Source organism: Citrus clementina, unplaced genomic scaffold, assembly GCF_000493195.1.
Source record: "Citrus clementina cultivar Clemenules unplaced genomic scaffold, Citrus_clementina_v1.0 scaffold_2, whole genome shotgun sequence".
NCBI classification, from domain to species: domain Eukaryota; kingdom Viridiplantae; phylum Streptophyta; class Magnoliopsida; order Sapindales; family Rutaceae; genus Citrus; species Citrus x clementina.
Window position 1 is genome coordinate 32,883,630 of NW_006262688.1, and position 17,923 is coordinate 32,901,552.

General features: G+C 33.8%; 1 protein-coding gene across 3 annotated transcripts; it reads left to right on the forward strand.

The window, feature by feature from the left end:
* The first annotated feature begins 8,604 nt into the window (after window positions 1-8,604).
* On the forward strand, window positions 8,605-14,270 carry LOC18052655 (sphingosine kinase 1). Of its 3 annotated transcripts, XM_006449163.2 has the most exons (10): window positions 8,605-9,204; window positions 9,788-9,910; window positions 10,017-10,117; window positions 10,749-10,821; window positions 11,557-11,643; window positions 11,794-11,871; window positions 12,044-12,114; window positions 12,510-12,797; window positions 13,449-13,571; window positions 13,930-14,270. In XM_006449163.2, exons 1-10 carry the CDS (start codon window positions 8,886-8,888, stop codon window positions 14,119-14,121), a joined length of 1,455 nt encoding a protein of 484 aa, XP_006449226.1. In that variant the 5' UTR covers window positions 8,605-8,885; the 3' UTR covers window positions 14,122-14,270. The 3 variants fall into 3 exon arrangements, with proteins under 3 accessions (XP_006449226.1, XP_006449224.1, XP_024046906.1); XM_006449161.2 differs by lacking the exon at window positions 11,794-11,871; XM_024191138.1 differs by lacking the exons at window positions 8,605-9,204; window positions 9,788-9,910; window positions 10,017-10,117; window positions 10,749-10,821 and adding an exon at window positions 10,830-11,118.
* The last annotated feature ends 3,653 nt before the right edge of the window (window positions 14,271-17,923 follow it).

Genomic DNA, 17,923 nt, shown 5'->3' on the forward strand with positions numbered 1-17,923 from the left:
GATCCTTGCATATCTCTTTGTCTGCATTTACTATTTATGAAATCATATTTTTGCTCTTCATTTATATATAGCTACTTTTTTTTTGCCGTAGTAATTGCTTATGCTTTTGCTCTGCTCTATCAGTAGGTGTTTAGGAAATTGTTACACATGATTGGGTATTTTAGATAAAACTAGTTGTGAGTCAGTTTTATTGTCAATTATAAATAAATTAAATGTTACTTTTATGGTTATTCATGTTGTTCTTATGCCACATGTGTTTGATTGCTGGAAAAAGTGTTGACTGTTGTTTATTATGCTTTGTTTTATGCATGATTTCATTTGTCTATGGTAGAAAAAAATGGATGATGATAGATCAACAACATTCTCTGTATCATTTATGGGCCAAAACCATTTTATGGGTATGGTTGACCGAGATAAAGTGAGCACAATTGTTCTGGTAAACAAAGTCATGAAATTGGTATATAAGAGAAAGATGACCTGGGATGAGAGATTCAAGCTGACTGTTACACAGCCATGGGATAATCTGTTGGTTAAGATCATTAATGATGATGGGTGTTGTGAAAATTTTAATATACTCGCAAGCGCACGAATCTAGAAATAGAATAGTGGTAACGAGGTCGATCCCACAGGGATTGTTATAAATTAAAAAGTCTAATTTAAATCTAAAATTAATATTAATTCTAACCTAGTTGAGCAAATTGAGTTTTTAAGAAAATTAAACCAATTAAACTAAGGAAGCAATTAAAATAAAGGAGAATTCAATAAGATAAGAATTACCAAGGTTTCAGAATCCACCACTATTCAACTAGTAATTATCTAATTATTAATTAATCCCCAATTTTAGAGTGACAACTCGAAATCAATCTATGTCATCTCATGGATATAACAATTAAGCTCAAGTAATTAAATCTAATGTAGGTTCTTTTTCTGCTTAATAATATGACATCTAAGAATCTCATGTAAACATATTGAATAACAAAGAGTCAAAGTTTTCCTAAGCACTCTATGTAAACAATTTAATGAAAGACATAGAATCAAAGATAATCATGTATAAACTTTATAAATCCAAGCATAGATTTAATTGAATATTAATCCTAACAATCAATAATGCATGACAGAATTGATGAAAAGATTTTATTAACATCTAATTAATCATATGAAATAAAAACCATAATCATCAAAGAACATATATAGGAAATTAATTAAATAAAAAGATAATTATTTCATTGAATATGGTTTCATCCTTAACCTTAGTATAAGAAAATTAGTTAGACATACTTGAATTGTGAGCAACAAAATAAATAAATTCAGCCATGGGGAAGCCGAATTGCTGCAGATTTTCTTCTCTGTCTTGAATCCTTGCGTCTCCAGTTCTCTCTCCTCCCGTGGCCCTCTTGCCTTTATATAATGTTATTGACTTGCTTAATCCTTATTGGATTCTAATTGCATTAATTCTTCTCCACCGACTTATAAAGCCCACTCACCAAGGCCTTTTAAAATTATTTCCTTACTAAACTTTGAAAGCAAAGCACACGTTTGACCACAAAAGCAAAAGGCCAATTAATGATTTCTTCTTTTAATGCCCAGCACATGCATTCCAAATTGCCAAATCTTTGCTTTCCAAATGCATGCCCACCGTTCATCCTTTGAAGAGATTGACTTCCAATTTTGGTCTTCTTGACTTCCATTAATTTTTGGTTGCATTTTTGTCTTCCAATTTAATCTTTATTCCTTCTCAATTTGAAGTGTTTTCATGCCCTTTTTATCAACAATCTCCAATTAATTCCCTATTCAATAAAACAATTCAATTAATTAAAAATAACAAATAAATATAACTAGCAATTATATTATTAAGGGTAAAATATGTATATAAATTATGCTCATCAATGGGCTATTCAATTTGTGGTCACGATATAGCCATGAGGGCCTCTACCATATAGATTTTGACCTAGAGATAATATCATCACCTGTTGGTTCAGTAAAAAAATCTCTTTTCAGTCAGACAAGTGAAAACACTACCACCATTAACCTAAACATTCCAATTACCTCACCAAACCCTTCTCCAAATGACAATTATACATTACCCAAATTATCATCAAATCTCCCCTCAAATGCTGTAATGATGAAACTAGTACCTCCTAACTCATCACAGTCCCATACCAAGCAAAATCTTATCCCTGGAAATGATACCAATATACAAACTGGAGTGTCAGATGATAAGGCATCTAATTCATCACTCTATGAAGACTTTTTGGACACTTATTTCAGATCACCATCTTGTTATGAAAAGTCAGGCCTTTGTAGTGGTAATAGAACTAAGCAACCAACCGTTGATTTGGCTGCTAATGATGAAAATGAGCAACTGTATCATACTCATTCTGATCAGTAGAGACAACCCTTCCTTAATTCTCAGTGTTTGTCCCCACTGTTACATCAAATATTACCTCCATATGTTCCCACCACCCATGATGAAATACCAATATCCCAACCACAAATACCATCCCAACCAAACACTCAAAAACCCACTGAACCTAGCCATGACTGTGATGACAGTGTCTATAGTCTTTCTGCTAGTGATGATGATGTTTATAACCAACCCACTGAACTTGGCCAAATTGCAAATGAGGTTGAACTATTTCGATCCGATGATGGTGATGTTGATGAGCTGTTATCTTCTTATTCTAGTGATGATAATGAATTTGGTGCATGTTCTGATGAAGATGGTAATAGAGTGATAGATCAAATGGATTCCAAAATGAGGGCCGATATGTATATTCCTAGAGATGATCAGGCTGTGGAGTTCTTTGTAGGGCAATACTTTAAAAATTTCACAGAGCTTACCATAGCTTTAAGAAAATTTACTGTTAAAGAAAGGTTTAAGACTTCGAAACAACACTTTGAGAGAACTAGGATCAGTGTTGGGTGTGAAGGGGTTGGATGTCCTTGGTATTTGCATGCTTCTAGGACTAGATTTGGAGATATATTTATGGTTAGGTCATACTACAATGTGCATACTTGTCAGAGATTGTGGAAGAACCCCGAATGCACTGCCCAGTTTATAGCATCTCAATTTCATGACACAATACTTGCAAATCCTGAAACTAATGTCAGCTTCATTCAGAGTGAGCTTTACAGGATGTATGGCTGCAGAGTTGATAAACAGAAGGTTTACAGGGCCAAGAAGATTGCTTTTCACTCTGGTGGGGCTGATTATGAGTCAAGCTACAAGCTTATAAGGTCATATGCGCAGATGATTTTGAATAGAATGCCAGATGCATTGGCAATAGTTCATGTGATCAGATTACATGGAAATCAGCCTAAGGCCCACTTTGATAGATGTATTCTTTCTTTTCCAGCACTTAGAGAGGGTTTTAAAAGGGGTTGTAGACCATTCATTGGCATTGATGGATGCCATTTAAAGGGACCATACAAAGGGGTTCTTCTATCAGCAGTTGCTCTAGATGCCAACACAGGAATTTATCATATTGTTGTCTGTGTGTGCACTGTTAAGAGCACAAGTACGTGGACTTGGTTTTTGGGACATTTAAAAGACTATATTAAAGATTCATGGCAACTAACATTCATGTGTGATAGGCAAAAAGGCATTCAAAATGCCTTAGGACTTGAGTTTCCTAATGCAAATGTGAGATATTGTGCAAGACACATCTTAGCAAATCTAAAGGCCAAGCATCCAAGAACTGACTTCAAGAAAGGATTCTGGGAAGCTTCAAGGGCTGCTACTGTGATTGACTTTAAAAAAAGAATGGAGAAAGTGAGGGCTGTAGATCCTGCATACTATGAGACTCTTAGAAGGATTCATCCAAGATTTTGGTCAAGACATGCATTTGACAGGGTTTCAAAGTCTGATCATTGTACAAATAACATGATTGAATCATTTAATGCGTGGATTGGGATGCATAGGAAATTGCCTTTACTTACTTTGTTAGAGTTCATAAGAAAGAAGATGATGAAAAGAATGATAAATAGAAGAAGAAAAGCTGAGGCATAGGGCTCTGAAATTGCAAGAAAAGTATACGGAAAGATGCAAAAGAACCTATAATTGTCAAGAGGCTGTGCTATCATGCCAGCAAGCGAGTGGATGTACGAAGTTGATGACCATGGCAGAACATGCATAGTTGATCTGGAGCATCATTCATGTGATTGTGGTTTCTGAGATGTCAGTGGGTATCCATGTATTCATGCTATGCCCTGCATTATTTACAGTCAAAAGAGCCAAGAAGATTTTGTGAGCCAATGTTTCAAGAAAGAGGCATACCTTAAATCTTATTCTGGAATGATTCAGCCCATTCTAAATAAAACAAGCTGGCCAGAAGTTCATGGCGATGAAATACTTCCACCATTACTGAAGAGACCTCCTGGAAGGCCAAAGCTGAACAGAATAAGGGAGCTTGATGAGGTACCCCCAGAGAAAAAGAGGTATAAGATGTGCTGCAAGTGTTGTGGTCAATTTGGACACAATAAGAGAGCTTGTCCTGTGAACCCTGCTAATGTCAATAAAAAGACAAGGCATTACAAGGTAATTTACTTAAAACTCATTTATGTGACTAATGCTTATTGGTGATGCTTTAATGTTAATCCTTTTTTTTTTAATGTATAGAACAATGTAAAAGCCTACAGTAAGTCCACTGCAAGAGCATCCGAGGCTGATTTTGGTAACATATATGTTAGACTTATTTAAATTTTATAATTATTTGGTAAGAGTGTATTATAATTTAATCATAACCTTAATTAAATTTGTACTTGCTTATCGTGGAAGCTTTACTGTGAATTGTTAGGCTGTCATGTGAAGATATTTTGAGTTGTCATTATTTCACATATGCAGGACCACAGAAAAGGAGCATTCAACAAGATCACAACAAGTTAAAAGCCAAAAGACCAACCAATCAACCTTATTGTCAGGGCGTTAATGTACCTCAACAGGCCATGTATTGCCAACAACAACTCTTTGATTTGAGTGTTCACTCACAAAAGCACATTGGTAGCTCCAATGGCACTGTTAGGATGCTTGAATCAAGTGAAACTTGGCTGGGAGTGCAAGGGAAAAGAATCATGCAAGATTGTACAGCTTTTCACAGTGGAAGTCTGGTGGTGAATGACAAGGCAAAAACAAAAGCATTGGACAAAGGGAAAGCACCAGTCTTCCCACCATCCGCAGTAAGTTATCTTCATCATTCAGTAGACACAAATAGGCCTGTCATAAATGCAAAATATTAATGTATATGTAATTTGTTTTTTGCAGTAACGAATCATATAAGTTGCAAGCATTGACAGCATGCATATAAGTAAACAATGGAAGTATCTAAAGAACTTAGCACCTTCTGGAATGCCACAACAGACCCTACACTGCATTTTGTATTTTATTCTAGCAAGTAAATGGCAGTTTGTATTTTGTATTTTTGTTGTAGTTGTTTAAGGCCTTATAGGCAATGTTGGTGTAAAATGAGTACATAGACACTGTATCTGAGATATTAAGGCCTAACTTATGGTTAAGCTTAGGGTCTTTTGGTATTTTAAAAGTTGTTGGGTGGCTTATACAGTTATGCTGAGCAGAGTAACCAATACCTTATTTTTTTTTATTTTTTGATCACTGTAACAATTTCGCTTGTACCAAAACTATTAGATGTGCTGTCAATGATATTAATATTATTTCAAGTAAGTTTATTAGATCTGTTATTGGCCTGCAGAGCTTGTATGTTAAATAAATTGTAATGCTTATACTAGAAATGCTTCTCATACATTACCATTACTTACTTCATAGTACATACAAAGAAGGATTACATTCTACTTGATATTCAACTTTTAATCCCTACCTATGCATTCATGTATTAGTAGTAATTTTGTTCATCTTACATACAAGGACATAAAACATAACTAGAAGTATGATTATAATCATGTTGACAGGTCTCTTTATACCGCTGATCATGCATTCAATTTTATTGAATCTACCACTAAATTCATCTCCAACATTCTCCTGATTTCTCCAGTCATGTTCGCCATATACATCATATAGATCCTGTCTTTGTAGTATCTCATTGGCTTCATTGTTTATTGGTGACCACCACTGGAAAAATGTGCATCTATTACTAAAACATTTGTAGAATAGTCTATGTGGATTGTCTGCTGTCATGGAGATTAAGATTACTGCCCTACGCCCACAATAACACCTTTTGTTGTAGAACTTGATGACACCACCATTTATACCCGTGGCATCTGGAGTTTCATTACTGTGTGATGCATTTAGATTGCCATCACTGCTTGAATTTTGATTGTCATGACTGCTGGAAGCACAAGATGAAGTAGGCACTGTTTTTGTTCCCTTTGATTTCATGGTTTGAAGGTTGGGTGTTTATTTGAATTAGAATGTATGATTGATGAAATAAACAAGAGACATGGATTGTGCTCCAATTTTCTGCTATTTCGTGGGTTTTATATTGGGGTTATTTGTTACCGTTATGTTACCGTTGTTATCAACTGTGTCTGCAGTGTTTATAGATTAAGGGTAATGCCGTCATTTCATTTTTCTGTACTTCCATGTAGTGAACAACAGAACCCGATCTATTTTTTGCATTTTTAATGCTTAGTTTTCAAATCAAGGGCAAACAAGTCTTTTTACCCACTCAAGTTAGCTACCGTGAAAGATAACGGTTGAATATGCTGATTTGGGGGCGTGGTGATGACTGTTGAAACATTTGGGTGCATACCAACTTTTGTCGAAAGATGTGGGGGCTGACAGAAATTAACCCTTAAAGTTATTGCTTTTAGTCTGTCTGATTGAGACAATGAGACTTGAGAGGATGAAACGATAACACATCACACAATCGTTCTCTAGCTTAAATTATCTCAAAATTGATATCAACCCCTTTTAGTAAATAAATAAAGAAAATACTACACAATCATAATTACAGAATATAATCATTTTGTCATACTTCGGAAAAAAAAATTAAATTATATAAAATTATTTTACAAAGTATAATACGAAATTAGTTCGACCGGGGGGCGGAGGCAGCCAACTGGCGCACTGGCCTTGGCCCGTGAAGGCCCAAAAGGAATATCTACATATATAATAATATAAATTTAGATTCATTTTAATCTTAATTTTGTATTAATCTTTTTACAATTTTATAATTAATAGTTATTGAATAAGAAAAATGAGTTAATCATTCTTATTTATATTGTCTTGTTATAAATGCATGTATAATATGAAATCTTTGGAAGATCGGGATAACTTAGATCAATACCAAAATTATAAATTTCCAAATGATTAATCTCATATAACATGTTATGTTTCTTTTCATTATATTTATCAATGTTAAGAATAGTCAATATAAAATTGTTCTTTGAATTTCTATTGAGTTTGGCCTCTTTATATCATGTCATATTATTGATATGGTGGTCATATCCCTCTTTAGTAAGAGAGAACTATAATTATTTTCCTAAATAGGACGCACCTAGGACACAATACACATGCTCTCAGTAGCATATAGTGTTGTAAATTCCTAAGGCACACTATAATAAAATGTACACGATGTATTAACGTGAAAAATAATAATCCCATCTCATATATTGAAGTGGTGTGTTTAGCCCGTACAAACATTTTTTTCCTAAAAAAAAGTAATCATTTAGTGTAAAAAAAACACAATTCATACTAAATAAATAATCCTTCATCGAAAGTCAATACTATTTATTGTCGATAAATTGAAATGCTGGCATGATTGATTCGTTTCAATAGAAGAGTATTGTATTCAAGGAGTTGATGTGCTTTGTCGAAGGTTTTTTTTTTTTTTGAATTAGTAAAAAGAATAATGTTGCTTTGATTAATTCAATTAAAATTGCATCTTCTTATTTTTAATTTATTTTTAATAATGCCATCACAAATCATTCTTGATTTTCTAGAGATCCTATCATTGCGCTGCATTTGGAATTAATGTTGGAACATTGTAAGCACATTATTTCATGAGTTTTGATAAAATGGCGTTTGGTTAATTTTTTAAAAGTTGTTTATTCATAATTTTTTTTTTAATGGTAACCTTAAAAGCTAGGTAGGTATGGGATTACTTCTTGTAAATAACTTATTAAATAAGTTACCATAAATTTTTTAATTTTTTATTACAACCTTCAAAAGAAAATTATATCTTATTTTCATAAATCTTAATACACAAATAAAAGAAATTTAAACTTTTCTCCACTTTTTGTCATTATATAATAAAAAATATTTTCATAATAAAATTTACCAAACATATATATATATATATATATATATATATATAATGTTATTATATTATCAAACTAGATGACTTAATAACTTTATCAAATTTTAAGAAAGTCTAAAATTATATATATGTGTGTGTAAATGTATCGATATCTCACAAAACAAAAAGCTCTAATGTATTTATATTTTTTTTGTGGTTTTATTTATTTATTTATTTGCATTGATTTTTTTAGTTAGTTCCAAATTATATATCTGTTCAGGTTTCTCAAATTTAGCATATAAAGAGGACAAACTTGGCATGTGTGTATATATAACTATATATATATATATATACACATTCCGTTCAGGTTTCTCTCATTTGGCATATAAAGAGGACAAACTTAACAGAAATTCAAAATCCTTTAACAAAGAAACCATCGAAAAGTCATCTCCTTCGCCTTTGTAGACGCCAACGCCGTCAAGGCGCGTGGCGTTTACGCATCAACTAAGCTTCGTAATTAATTATTATATGAAACAATCAAACCAACCGACTCCTCTTCTTATACAGCGTGAGAGTCAAAGCAACGGAAAAGAATACAAATTTTAAAATAAAATGATCTTAAACACGCGATAAAATCGAAGCTCGAAACGGAACTGAACTCTTTTTCTCGTTCTCATGGATCAAATAGTTCAAGACATACTATCGGACCGGGTCCGTGTTAGCGGCGGGATAACGGCGATGACGTTGACTGGAGACGGGAGGCTTCGGTGGACGGATGGACCTCAACGGAGTTTGACTCTGGAGAAGCAGGTTCTCGGTTTTGTTGTGGAGGGTAATAAAATCAGAATCAGGGCGGTTGTTGATGGAAGAGATGAAATCTGCTGCGGCGGGAGCGCGGGAAGCATCGTGAGGAAAGATTTTGTTTTCGAGCCTTTGTCTGAGGATTCTAAAAGACTCTGGTGCGAAAAACTTCGTGATTTTATTGATTCTTTTGGTAAGTTCATGTTATTGTTGTTGTTATTCTGTACGTTGTTTAATATGTTAATGTGGTATTGAGTATCATGCTGTTTTTTTTTTGTTGGTGAAATTTGTTTGTTGGATTTGATTTGAAAAACAGAGGAAATTAACTGCAATGGTATTTGTTTCTAAACTTAGCAGTTCAATGTGTTTACATATATATGGTAATAATATTATGTCCAATATACTAGGCAAATGTAGGGTGGTTTAGGGAGCGTACAGACTAGATATTGCTTTTGAAAAACACGGAAACGCCTGAAATTAATTCTTGTAAGAAGTTTACTTGATTAAAAGCGCTTGAAGTATTTATATCATTCAGATATCTCATTTTGGCTCTTCTAAAGAGGGCTGTGATGGTTTTATTTATTTCTCTAAAGGACTTTTGGTTATTTTGAGAGCATTTAGTGACTGTCTAATAGCTCCTCCATTGCAATAGTAACATTCTCTTCTATTGCAGTGAAAATAGGGAAAGATAAAAGCATAGAGAATTAAAGATAGTTGAGAATCTATTGGTTATTTGGACTCCATCATGTTATGCACTTTTTCATTATGTTATATAGGTCGTCCGAAGAGGCTATACATTTTTGTGAATCCATTTGGTGGGAAGAAAATTGCGTCCAAGATTTTTCTTGATGATGTGAAACCACTCTTGGAGGATGCCAACATCCAATTTACAGTGCAAGGTTTGGGACTTTGCTTTCTATGTGATATGAATTGATACTGAGTTGAGACATTTACTTAGATTTGGACTGCAGCTCATACTTTTTTAATATGCTAACTTATGCTTAGAAACTACGCAACAACTGCATGCCAAGGAGATTGTCAAAGGGCTGGATCTTTCCAAGTATGATGGCATAGTTTGTGTCAGTGGTGATGGTATACTTGTTGAGGTTAGTTAGATATGTTTAGCTGCGACATCCATTTCACTTGGATGCTTCTATTTCAATGTCTATTCCTTTATGTTTAACGAGCTTTCTTATGTAGTTTATACAAAAATGGTAATAACTTGTATACTCTGTATTAAGAAAAATTAAAATATCAACGATTCTCATTTTTATGTCTCCCTCTGATTTGTGGTACCCTCAGAGATTAAGCACAATTTTCTGTTTAAAAAAAACATTAGTCTTTATGAATTTGGCTGCAGATTGTATTCTTCATTTATCCCGTCTTGAGACTTGGGTTGTCAGGCCAAAAGATCAACATAAAATCGTTACCATACTGTTGTATTTTCCTTTTATTCCAGAGAACCTGTGGGTTTTGTTCTTATTTTTGTTTGTTATATTACCAAAAGGCCTGAATGGATTTTACATCACTTAAAGAGTGTGGCGCAGAGCATATTATTGAGTGACTTTTCTTACCTAAGTAGTTATAGCATCTCTGACTTTATTATATGATGGCCATTTTGGGATAATATTCTTTTGTCTGCCTTGAAGAATCGGTATCACATTTTCTGAAGTATGGTAGTTTTTTCTTCATTTTAATTCCTTTGTCATTCTAATAAGTGTTGGCACATTTTAGTAGGTAGTGAATGGACTACTTGAGAGAGAGGATTGGAATGATGCAATTAAAGTGCCCCTTGGAGTGGTTCCTGCAGGTTTGCTTTCTTCATTTTTAATTCTAATTTGGTGCTATTTCTTCTCAAAGTGGGAATGTTTGATGAGTCTGGAAAGTATGTGGAGTTAATCTGAATTGAATGGAACAGAGCACCATGTTCATTGCCAATTTGACTATGATTTTGTCGACTCTAGGCCTATAAAGGCAATCGAAGCAAAAGCTAAACAGGTTTTATCTTTCTTAGATAAACATTCATGATTATAGTATGAGACAATGAGTAAAAAGCTGGAAGCTTGCTCCTTTTCTGGTTGGAAAGAATTGGTTTGTGCTCCTCAAGGTGTGATCAATATTTAAAATACTAACATTAGATTTTGCGGTGTTGCAATTGAGGATCTCTTCAATAATGGAAAACACACTTTTGGTCGCTGATTGCTGCCATATATAGCATTGGTTCTTCTTATGTGTGAAACACTCACTTCTTGTCTAGATCTTTGCTTGAAATATTTTTTAATCATTTTCGGGAGCCATTTACCTGGCAAATATATTTGTTCATTGAAGTCATTACTTCCTATTCACTCAGTCCAACCCTTTCTACCATTTCCTGCTTGCTTGTATGATTATGGATGACTTTGAATTTCTTTTCTTAAGCATGCTGTGTTTAATTATTGGAGTTCTTCTTCTTCTTCTTTTTTCCCCCTTTCATCATGTACATTAGGCATTTTGCTGACGTATATACTATATTTTGATCTATGACACCTAGATTTTCTGGATGCAGGCACGGGAAATGGCATGATCAAATCACTACTGGATTTGGTTGGTGAACCGTGTAAAGCTTCCAATGCCATTCTAGCTGTTATTCGAGGTTACAGATGGCGTCTATTTGTATTTTTTCATTCTAAGATTTTTTCCCCGTCTTCCTGAGTTTAAATGCATTTAAATGTGCCTATTTATATTTAATAGTTGGTGGTTTATCATGATCAAATGTTATTAATTTCGAGCTGATTACTGGCAGGTCATAAGCGTCTTCTAGATGTAACTACTATCTTGCAAGGCAAGACCAGATTTCATAGTGTCCTGATGCTTGCATGGGGTACACAAATAATTACTCATATTGCAGCTAGATATGTAGTTGAACAGCTTCTTCATATATTATCTACCTTAATTCTATTGCAGGCTTAAGTTTTAGGGCTAACTATTCAGGTTTTAACCATAGCAGTGAGCTTTAGTATTCACTTTCTCACAAATTCTCTCTCTCTTTTTAGGTCTTGTGGCAGACATTGATATTGAGTCTGAGAAATATAGATGGATGGGGAGTGCTCGCATTGATTTCTATGTATGTTCTTACTCCTCTCTTGTATTTACCTATATGCATGCTCAGACACATATATACATATGTCTGTGTGTGCATGCTATGTTCTATATTAGTATTAATTTTATCATTGAACCTAACATTTTGCTTGTCAGTTGCAAATACTGAAGTAAGTGTGGAAATTTTTAATTGTTAGTACTGAATCATCCTAATCCCGATAAATGTTGCTGAAACATGAGTGAATGGGAATTTGGTGCATATAATTCTTTAGGATAAGGTACTTTTGAAATGCTAGTATTGCATGATTTTCTTCCCAATTATCTTGTTGGACAAGATGTGAAAGAAAAGACAAAATTTACTTTGCTACTAACTGTTGTTAAGGAACCAATATCAAATCACTTATGTCCCTTCTGGTTTAGGCTCTACAAAGGATATTGTATCTGAGGCAATATAACGGACGGGTTTCTTTTGTGCCTGCACCTGGCTTTGAGAATCACGGGGAACCATCCACTTATAGTGAACAGAATATCTGCAATCCAATTCCAAGCCAACAGCAGCCCATTAAGATTTTGCAGCAGGGCTACCAGGGACCTGATGTTGATTTGAAAAATCTAGAATGGAGGATAATTAATGGACCATTTGTTGCAGTGTGGCTTCATAATGTACCATGGGGCAGCGAAAACACCATGGCTGCTCCGGACGCTAAGGTTAGTTCATTTGCATTCCTTCTGGGATACACTACCTTTTGAAATACAGTCCTTCCCTCTTTTCCTTTTTTTTTTTTTTTCATTTCTTCATTGGTTTAATTTCTGTAAATGTTGTAAACCTGCAAGCTAATCTTGTTTACATGGTACATGTATTAGGATGATTGGAAATTTTTAGTGAAACTTGAGGCTTGACTGGATTTCAATCCTTCTTTACTACTATTTTTTCTGAGAACACTATTTTTCTTGAGATAATTCTTTCTTTATTTTTTTTATACACACACATGCATACATATGTTTATGCTTATTTAATTAATTTAGTTTGAGAAAAAGATAAAATTGGATTGCTGGAGATAGTGAATGGGCAACTGTCAAGCTGAATATATCATTTCTCCTCTTATGTTTTTGCCTTCTATGTTGATGAGATTTGGAGAATTGGTCTTGCGCTTCCATAGGTGGTACAGTTTGAGCATTTTTTAAACCTGTTTTCCCTTGTGTCGTTCTTGGCTTGCATTACGTCCACGAGCACTGGTGCACCTGTTGCACAATAAGTTTGACTGACCACTGTGATATTTATTGTCATTGATGTCATTGTATAATATTGTGCCTGTTAGCTAGGAATATCTAATAATATTTTTACTGGTTGATGTGCAGTTCTCAGATGGGTATCTGGACCTGATTATTATCAAGGTCTGCCCAAAGTTAGCTTTGTTGAGTTTGCTGTCGAACTTGAACAAAGGAGGTCATGTCAAATCACCGTATGTTGCATATCTTAAGGTGAGCTCATAGCAATGATGAATGTTGACTCAAGTCGCAGCACCTTTTCTTGTTATTCTATTAAATATTTAAGCTCATAAAGAAATCCCCATATCACTTACTGGTGCCTGGTGGAGAAGATTGCTCATCACAGCAAAAAATATAAAGATTGATAACAATAAGAGAAACAGGGATTACATTCTTTTAACAAGATGAAACTGTTTGTCTTTTGGTTTATGCTCACGAGTCAAGATTTATCAACCTTCACCATTCGAAGGAGATCTTTCTCTGCTTCATTAGTCACAAGGTCTAAAGAATCCTCTATTCTCACTGTTCATGAATCTCATTGCATTTTCTAAACTATGCAAATGAACAACAGGTTAAAGCATTCATCTTGGAGCCTGGTGCATTGACTCAGGAACCAAACAGGGAAGGGATCATAGACTGTGATGGTGAGGTCCTGGCCAGAGGAAAAGGCACGTACCAGTGTGATCAGAAGTCCCTGATGTCCTATGATAAGCTACAAATAACTGTGGATCAAGGTTTAGCTACTCTATTTTCCCCAGTATAGAAATTAACCTACGTATGTATTCAAGTTTGTAGTTACATGCATATCAAACATGCAGGAGAAATGTTAATGGGTTGTTTATTTAAAATTTGCCTGTACAGAAATAAGGGAATTGAAAAGGGAGAAAAATTATGGAAAGTTACTTGCTGAAAGGGCTTTGCAAATGTGAATTACTCACTATACTTTCAACAAAAGTTATTGTGCATTCTTTTCTCTTGGTCCATTAAATTCATTTTTGTTTTTTTGGGAAGTCGGTTCTGATAATAATTTGATATGATGCTGGATGATTGTTGAAGCTTAGCTCAAGCCTTACGGGCAAAATGCTCAGGTTGTTTGCCTCCATGAATCTAAAAAGTCAGATTTCAATTGAGCTTAAATGCACTCTTAGCTCAATCTGGTACTTCGAAGCTCAAAAGTTGATCCCGTGTGCGCGTAGTGTTAATTCAATCCATTGTTAAATAGAATTTAGTGGTTTGCTGAAGGTATATTATTTGTCGGGCGACATGTGAACCTTACGTTATTCTCCTCATACTTTGTTCCTGCTACTATTCATCCTCCAAGACGACGCATGACAGGATCAACTCACTTTCTGGGCTGACTTGTCTTATCGTCGGAATACGGAAACGACAAATATCTTATGATTAATAAGTTAGGGGTAGGGATTGACGAGTGCCGAGTACGCTTCCTTGTGAACGAATGAAGCTATGAAATTGGACCGGCAACGCGTAGCAACAACACGTGCTTTGGCCCGCTTCTAAAAGATTCTTGACCTTTCTGATTGTTGACGAGTTTCGAGGCTCTTTGTTTGTCGTAAGTTACGAAGTCACACAACCCAATTATACACGTTTTAGAGGCCAGGTCAGCAACAAAAATATTGCTGTCGTGATGCTATAAAGGGCGAAAGAAACTTGCGCATTACGTTCGAATCCCTTGGGCCTTGACTATTGTGTGCTTTTTTTTTAAATTTTTATGAGAGTTTTCTATCTATTTTTATTAGGCTATTTGTCTGTCCTTCTCGTGAGGATTTTTTTTCCTACTTTGAATCTTTGATAGATTTATTTGTCGGGGATCGTGTTTTCACTTATATTGCTTAGGTTGGTTTCTTTCTTCTAGCCGAAATCTTTCATGACAACCCTGCTCTTTTAAATTAAAGGTCTTGTTACCTATGAGTAGGGATGGCAAAATCCGGGTCCGGGTCCGGGTTTAGCCTTTCCGGATCCGGACCCGGATACTATTTTCTTTTCCCGGACCTGGATTTTAACCCGTATTTTTTCACCCGGGTCCGGGTTCAACCCGGAAAAATCCGGGTTTCCGGATTCCGGGTTCAAAACCCGGATCAATGAATCAATATTAATTTCTAAAATTCTAAAAATAAAAAATTAATACATTTATAAACAATAACACATTTAGATTAATCAATAAAATTAATTAAAAAAATAATATTAAAATTAAATATCCGGGTCCGGGTTCCGGATGTCCGGGTTAACCTAAACCCGGACCCGGACCCGGATATATCCGGGTTATTAAAATTTATTCCGGACCCGGATTTTTTTATATTCCGGTGCGGGTTCAACCCGGCCCGGATTATCCGGGTTCGTCCGGGTCCGGGCCGGGTCCGGGTTATTTTGCCATCCCTACCTATGAGAGGACCCATGAAAATGGCTCGTAAAGTGTAACTATGTGAACATCATTATTAGAGTTAGGTTGTATTTGAAATTGAGGTTGAATAGCTGCAATAAAATACTTAGTAAATATTAATTGATGTGTCTTGAAAATTATGTTAATATAATTTTTTACTTGTATTATGAGAAATTTATTATATTTTTAATAATTTTATCAAAGTTATTATTTAAAATTTATATTTACCATAAATTATTAACTTTTATTTTATAATTATAGTTTCTTTTTCTATATTTAAGTTACAGCATCTTAATCTAAAAAAAAAATCTCAATGTTTTAGTTTGTATCATTTAAAAATACATAAAATTAATGGGGCAATTTTATAAACTATTAATGTAATCTTATACATTTTCTTTTTAAACATTATAACAAATACATATTTAATAAGAAAAATTTTCTGACTTATGTAGTTAATTGCCCACTCACCCAGTCACCCTTATGAGTAGATCTGGCCTTCTTGTTACCTGTGAGCGATTTTCTTTGCTCACCTGTATGTTTCACCGGATTTAAAGATTTTGAATTTTTTTTGTCTCTATGGCTTTGAGTTATTTTATTTTAATTTTTGTATGACATGAAATATGTCTCATTATAAATCTCACGTTTAGGAAAAAGTGGAAAGAAATTGAAGCGCCCCGTATTAACTTATATGATATAATGATTAATGTGGTAGATACACAACATGGATGTATGTCATTAAGATTACTTATGAGCAAATTAACTAATTGATTACCATGCTAAATTGATACTTTAATTTAAACATCCAGATAAGAACGTATTCGAGCTGAAGCTTAAGCGTCGTGACTCATGATCATCGATTCATCTTATCTTATTCTTGTTTATCGTCTCAACACCAATAAAAACTTCCTATGAACATCCAAATAATATAAACATTACTCAAAATAACCAAATGTATTCTTCAAGACAAACAAGAATCATACTTGGATTCTAATTATCTTCCAAGAATATCACCGACACCATGCCGTAAAGAGCCATGCGTGAGATTCCCCATCGATCTCTTAAGTCTTAATTATGCTATTTGTGGCAATATCATTATGAGAATAATTAACTACATGTGGCTTTCCGTCCAAGATCGCTACATTTTAAAGTTGTTAGCTTTCTCCTAGGAAATCAAATCAAGTCAAACAGTAGTTACAAGAAATAATGCATAGTTATTGTATAGGTATATCTAGTTAATGATGTATATGTATAGATGTGGCCGAGACTCAATGCTACCCAGTTTTTGAGTTATCAACAAGTTTAGAAGTTTTCATTTATGCCCTAAATATCTTCAATCTATGCCTTTCTTGTTTTGTCTCTACAATTTTCTCTAGAGTTTTCCTACCTCTTACGTTCTTCTCCATAAGTGATATATCCTGCCATATTTTTCTATGTCATTTTCTTTAATTTTTTTTTTCTTGTGTTTAGATACATGCAAGAGCGAGGTTACTTTTATATACACAGTATCATATATTGCACAATTTTATTAATTTGAATTTAATTTAATTTAGATCTTTAAGGAGTTTTCATAGTCGAGTAGCTCCATTGCGTTCAAACGTAAATGTCACATCTTGCATGAAATTTATCTTAAAATGAAGTATAACAATTAGCAAATAAACAGACCTCATGATGGACGATACATAAGTGCTCGAAACTAAAGTTTACCCGCCATGATCTAATAATTCTATACTCTTGTTTGAAATTACTTATGCGAGATTCAAAAGTGATTTTGAGTTATAAGCTAATTTTGGTGTTTCATAATTTTTTCTTATAAATTAGATTCGTTAGAATCACCTCATCCTCTAGCAAATTTTAAAAAGCAAGGAAGTAATAGTTTTTTAAAATTGGATTTTGAAAATCAATTTTATAATTAATAAAATTTCATATATATCCTTATGTGTATAATAAAAATTTAAAATTATACTTATTAATTAGGAAATTAAATCATTATTTTTAAAGAGATAATTATTATTACAAATTATATTGAGATAACAAAATAAAAGATAAAATTAATAATATAAACTATTTACTTTAATTATCAATTATTATATATGCACAATAAAAGTATATTTAAAATTATTTTATTCAACATTTTGTCGAATTCAGACATTTACATTTTTGCAGCAGT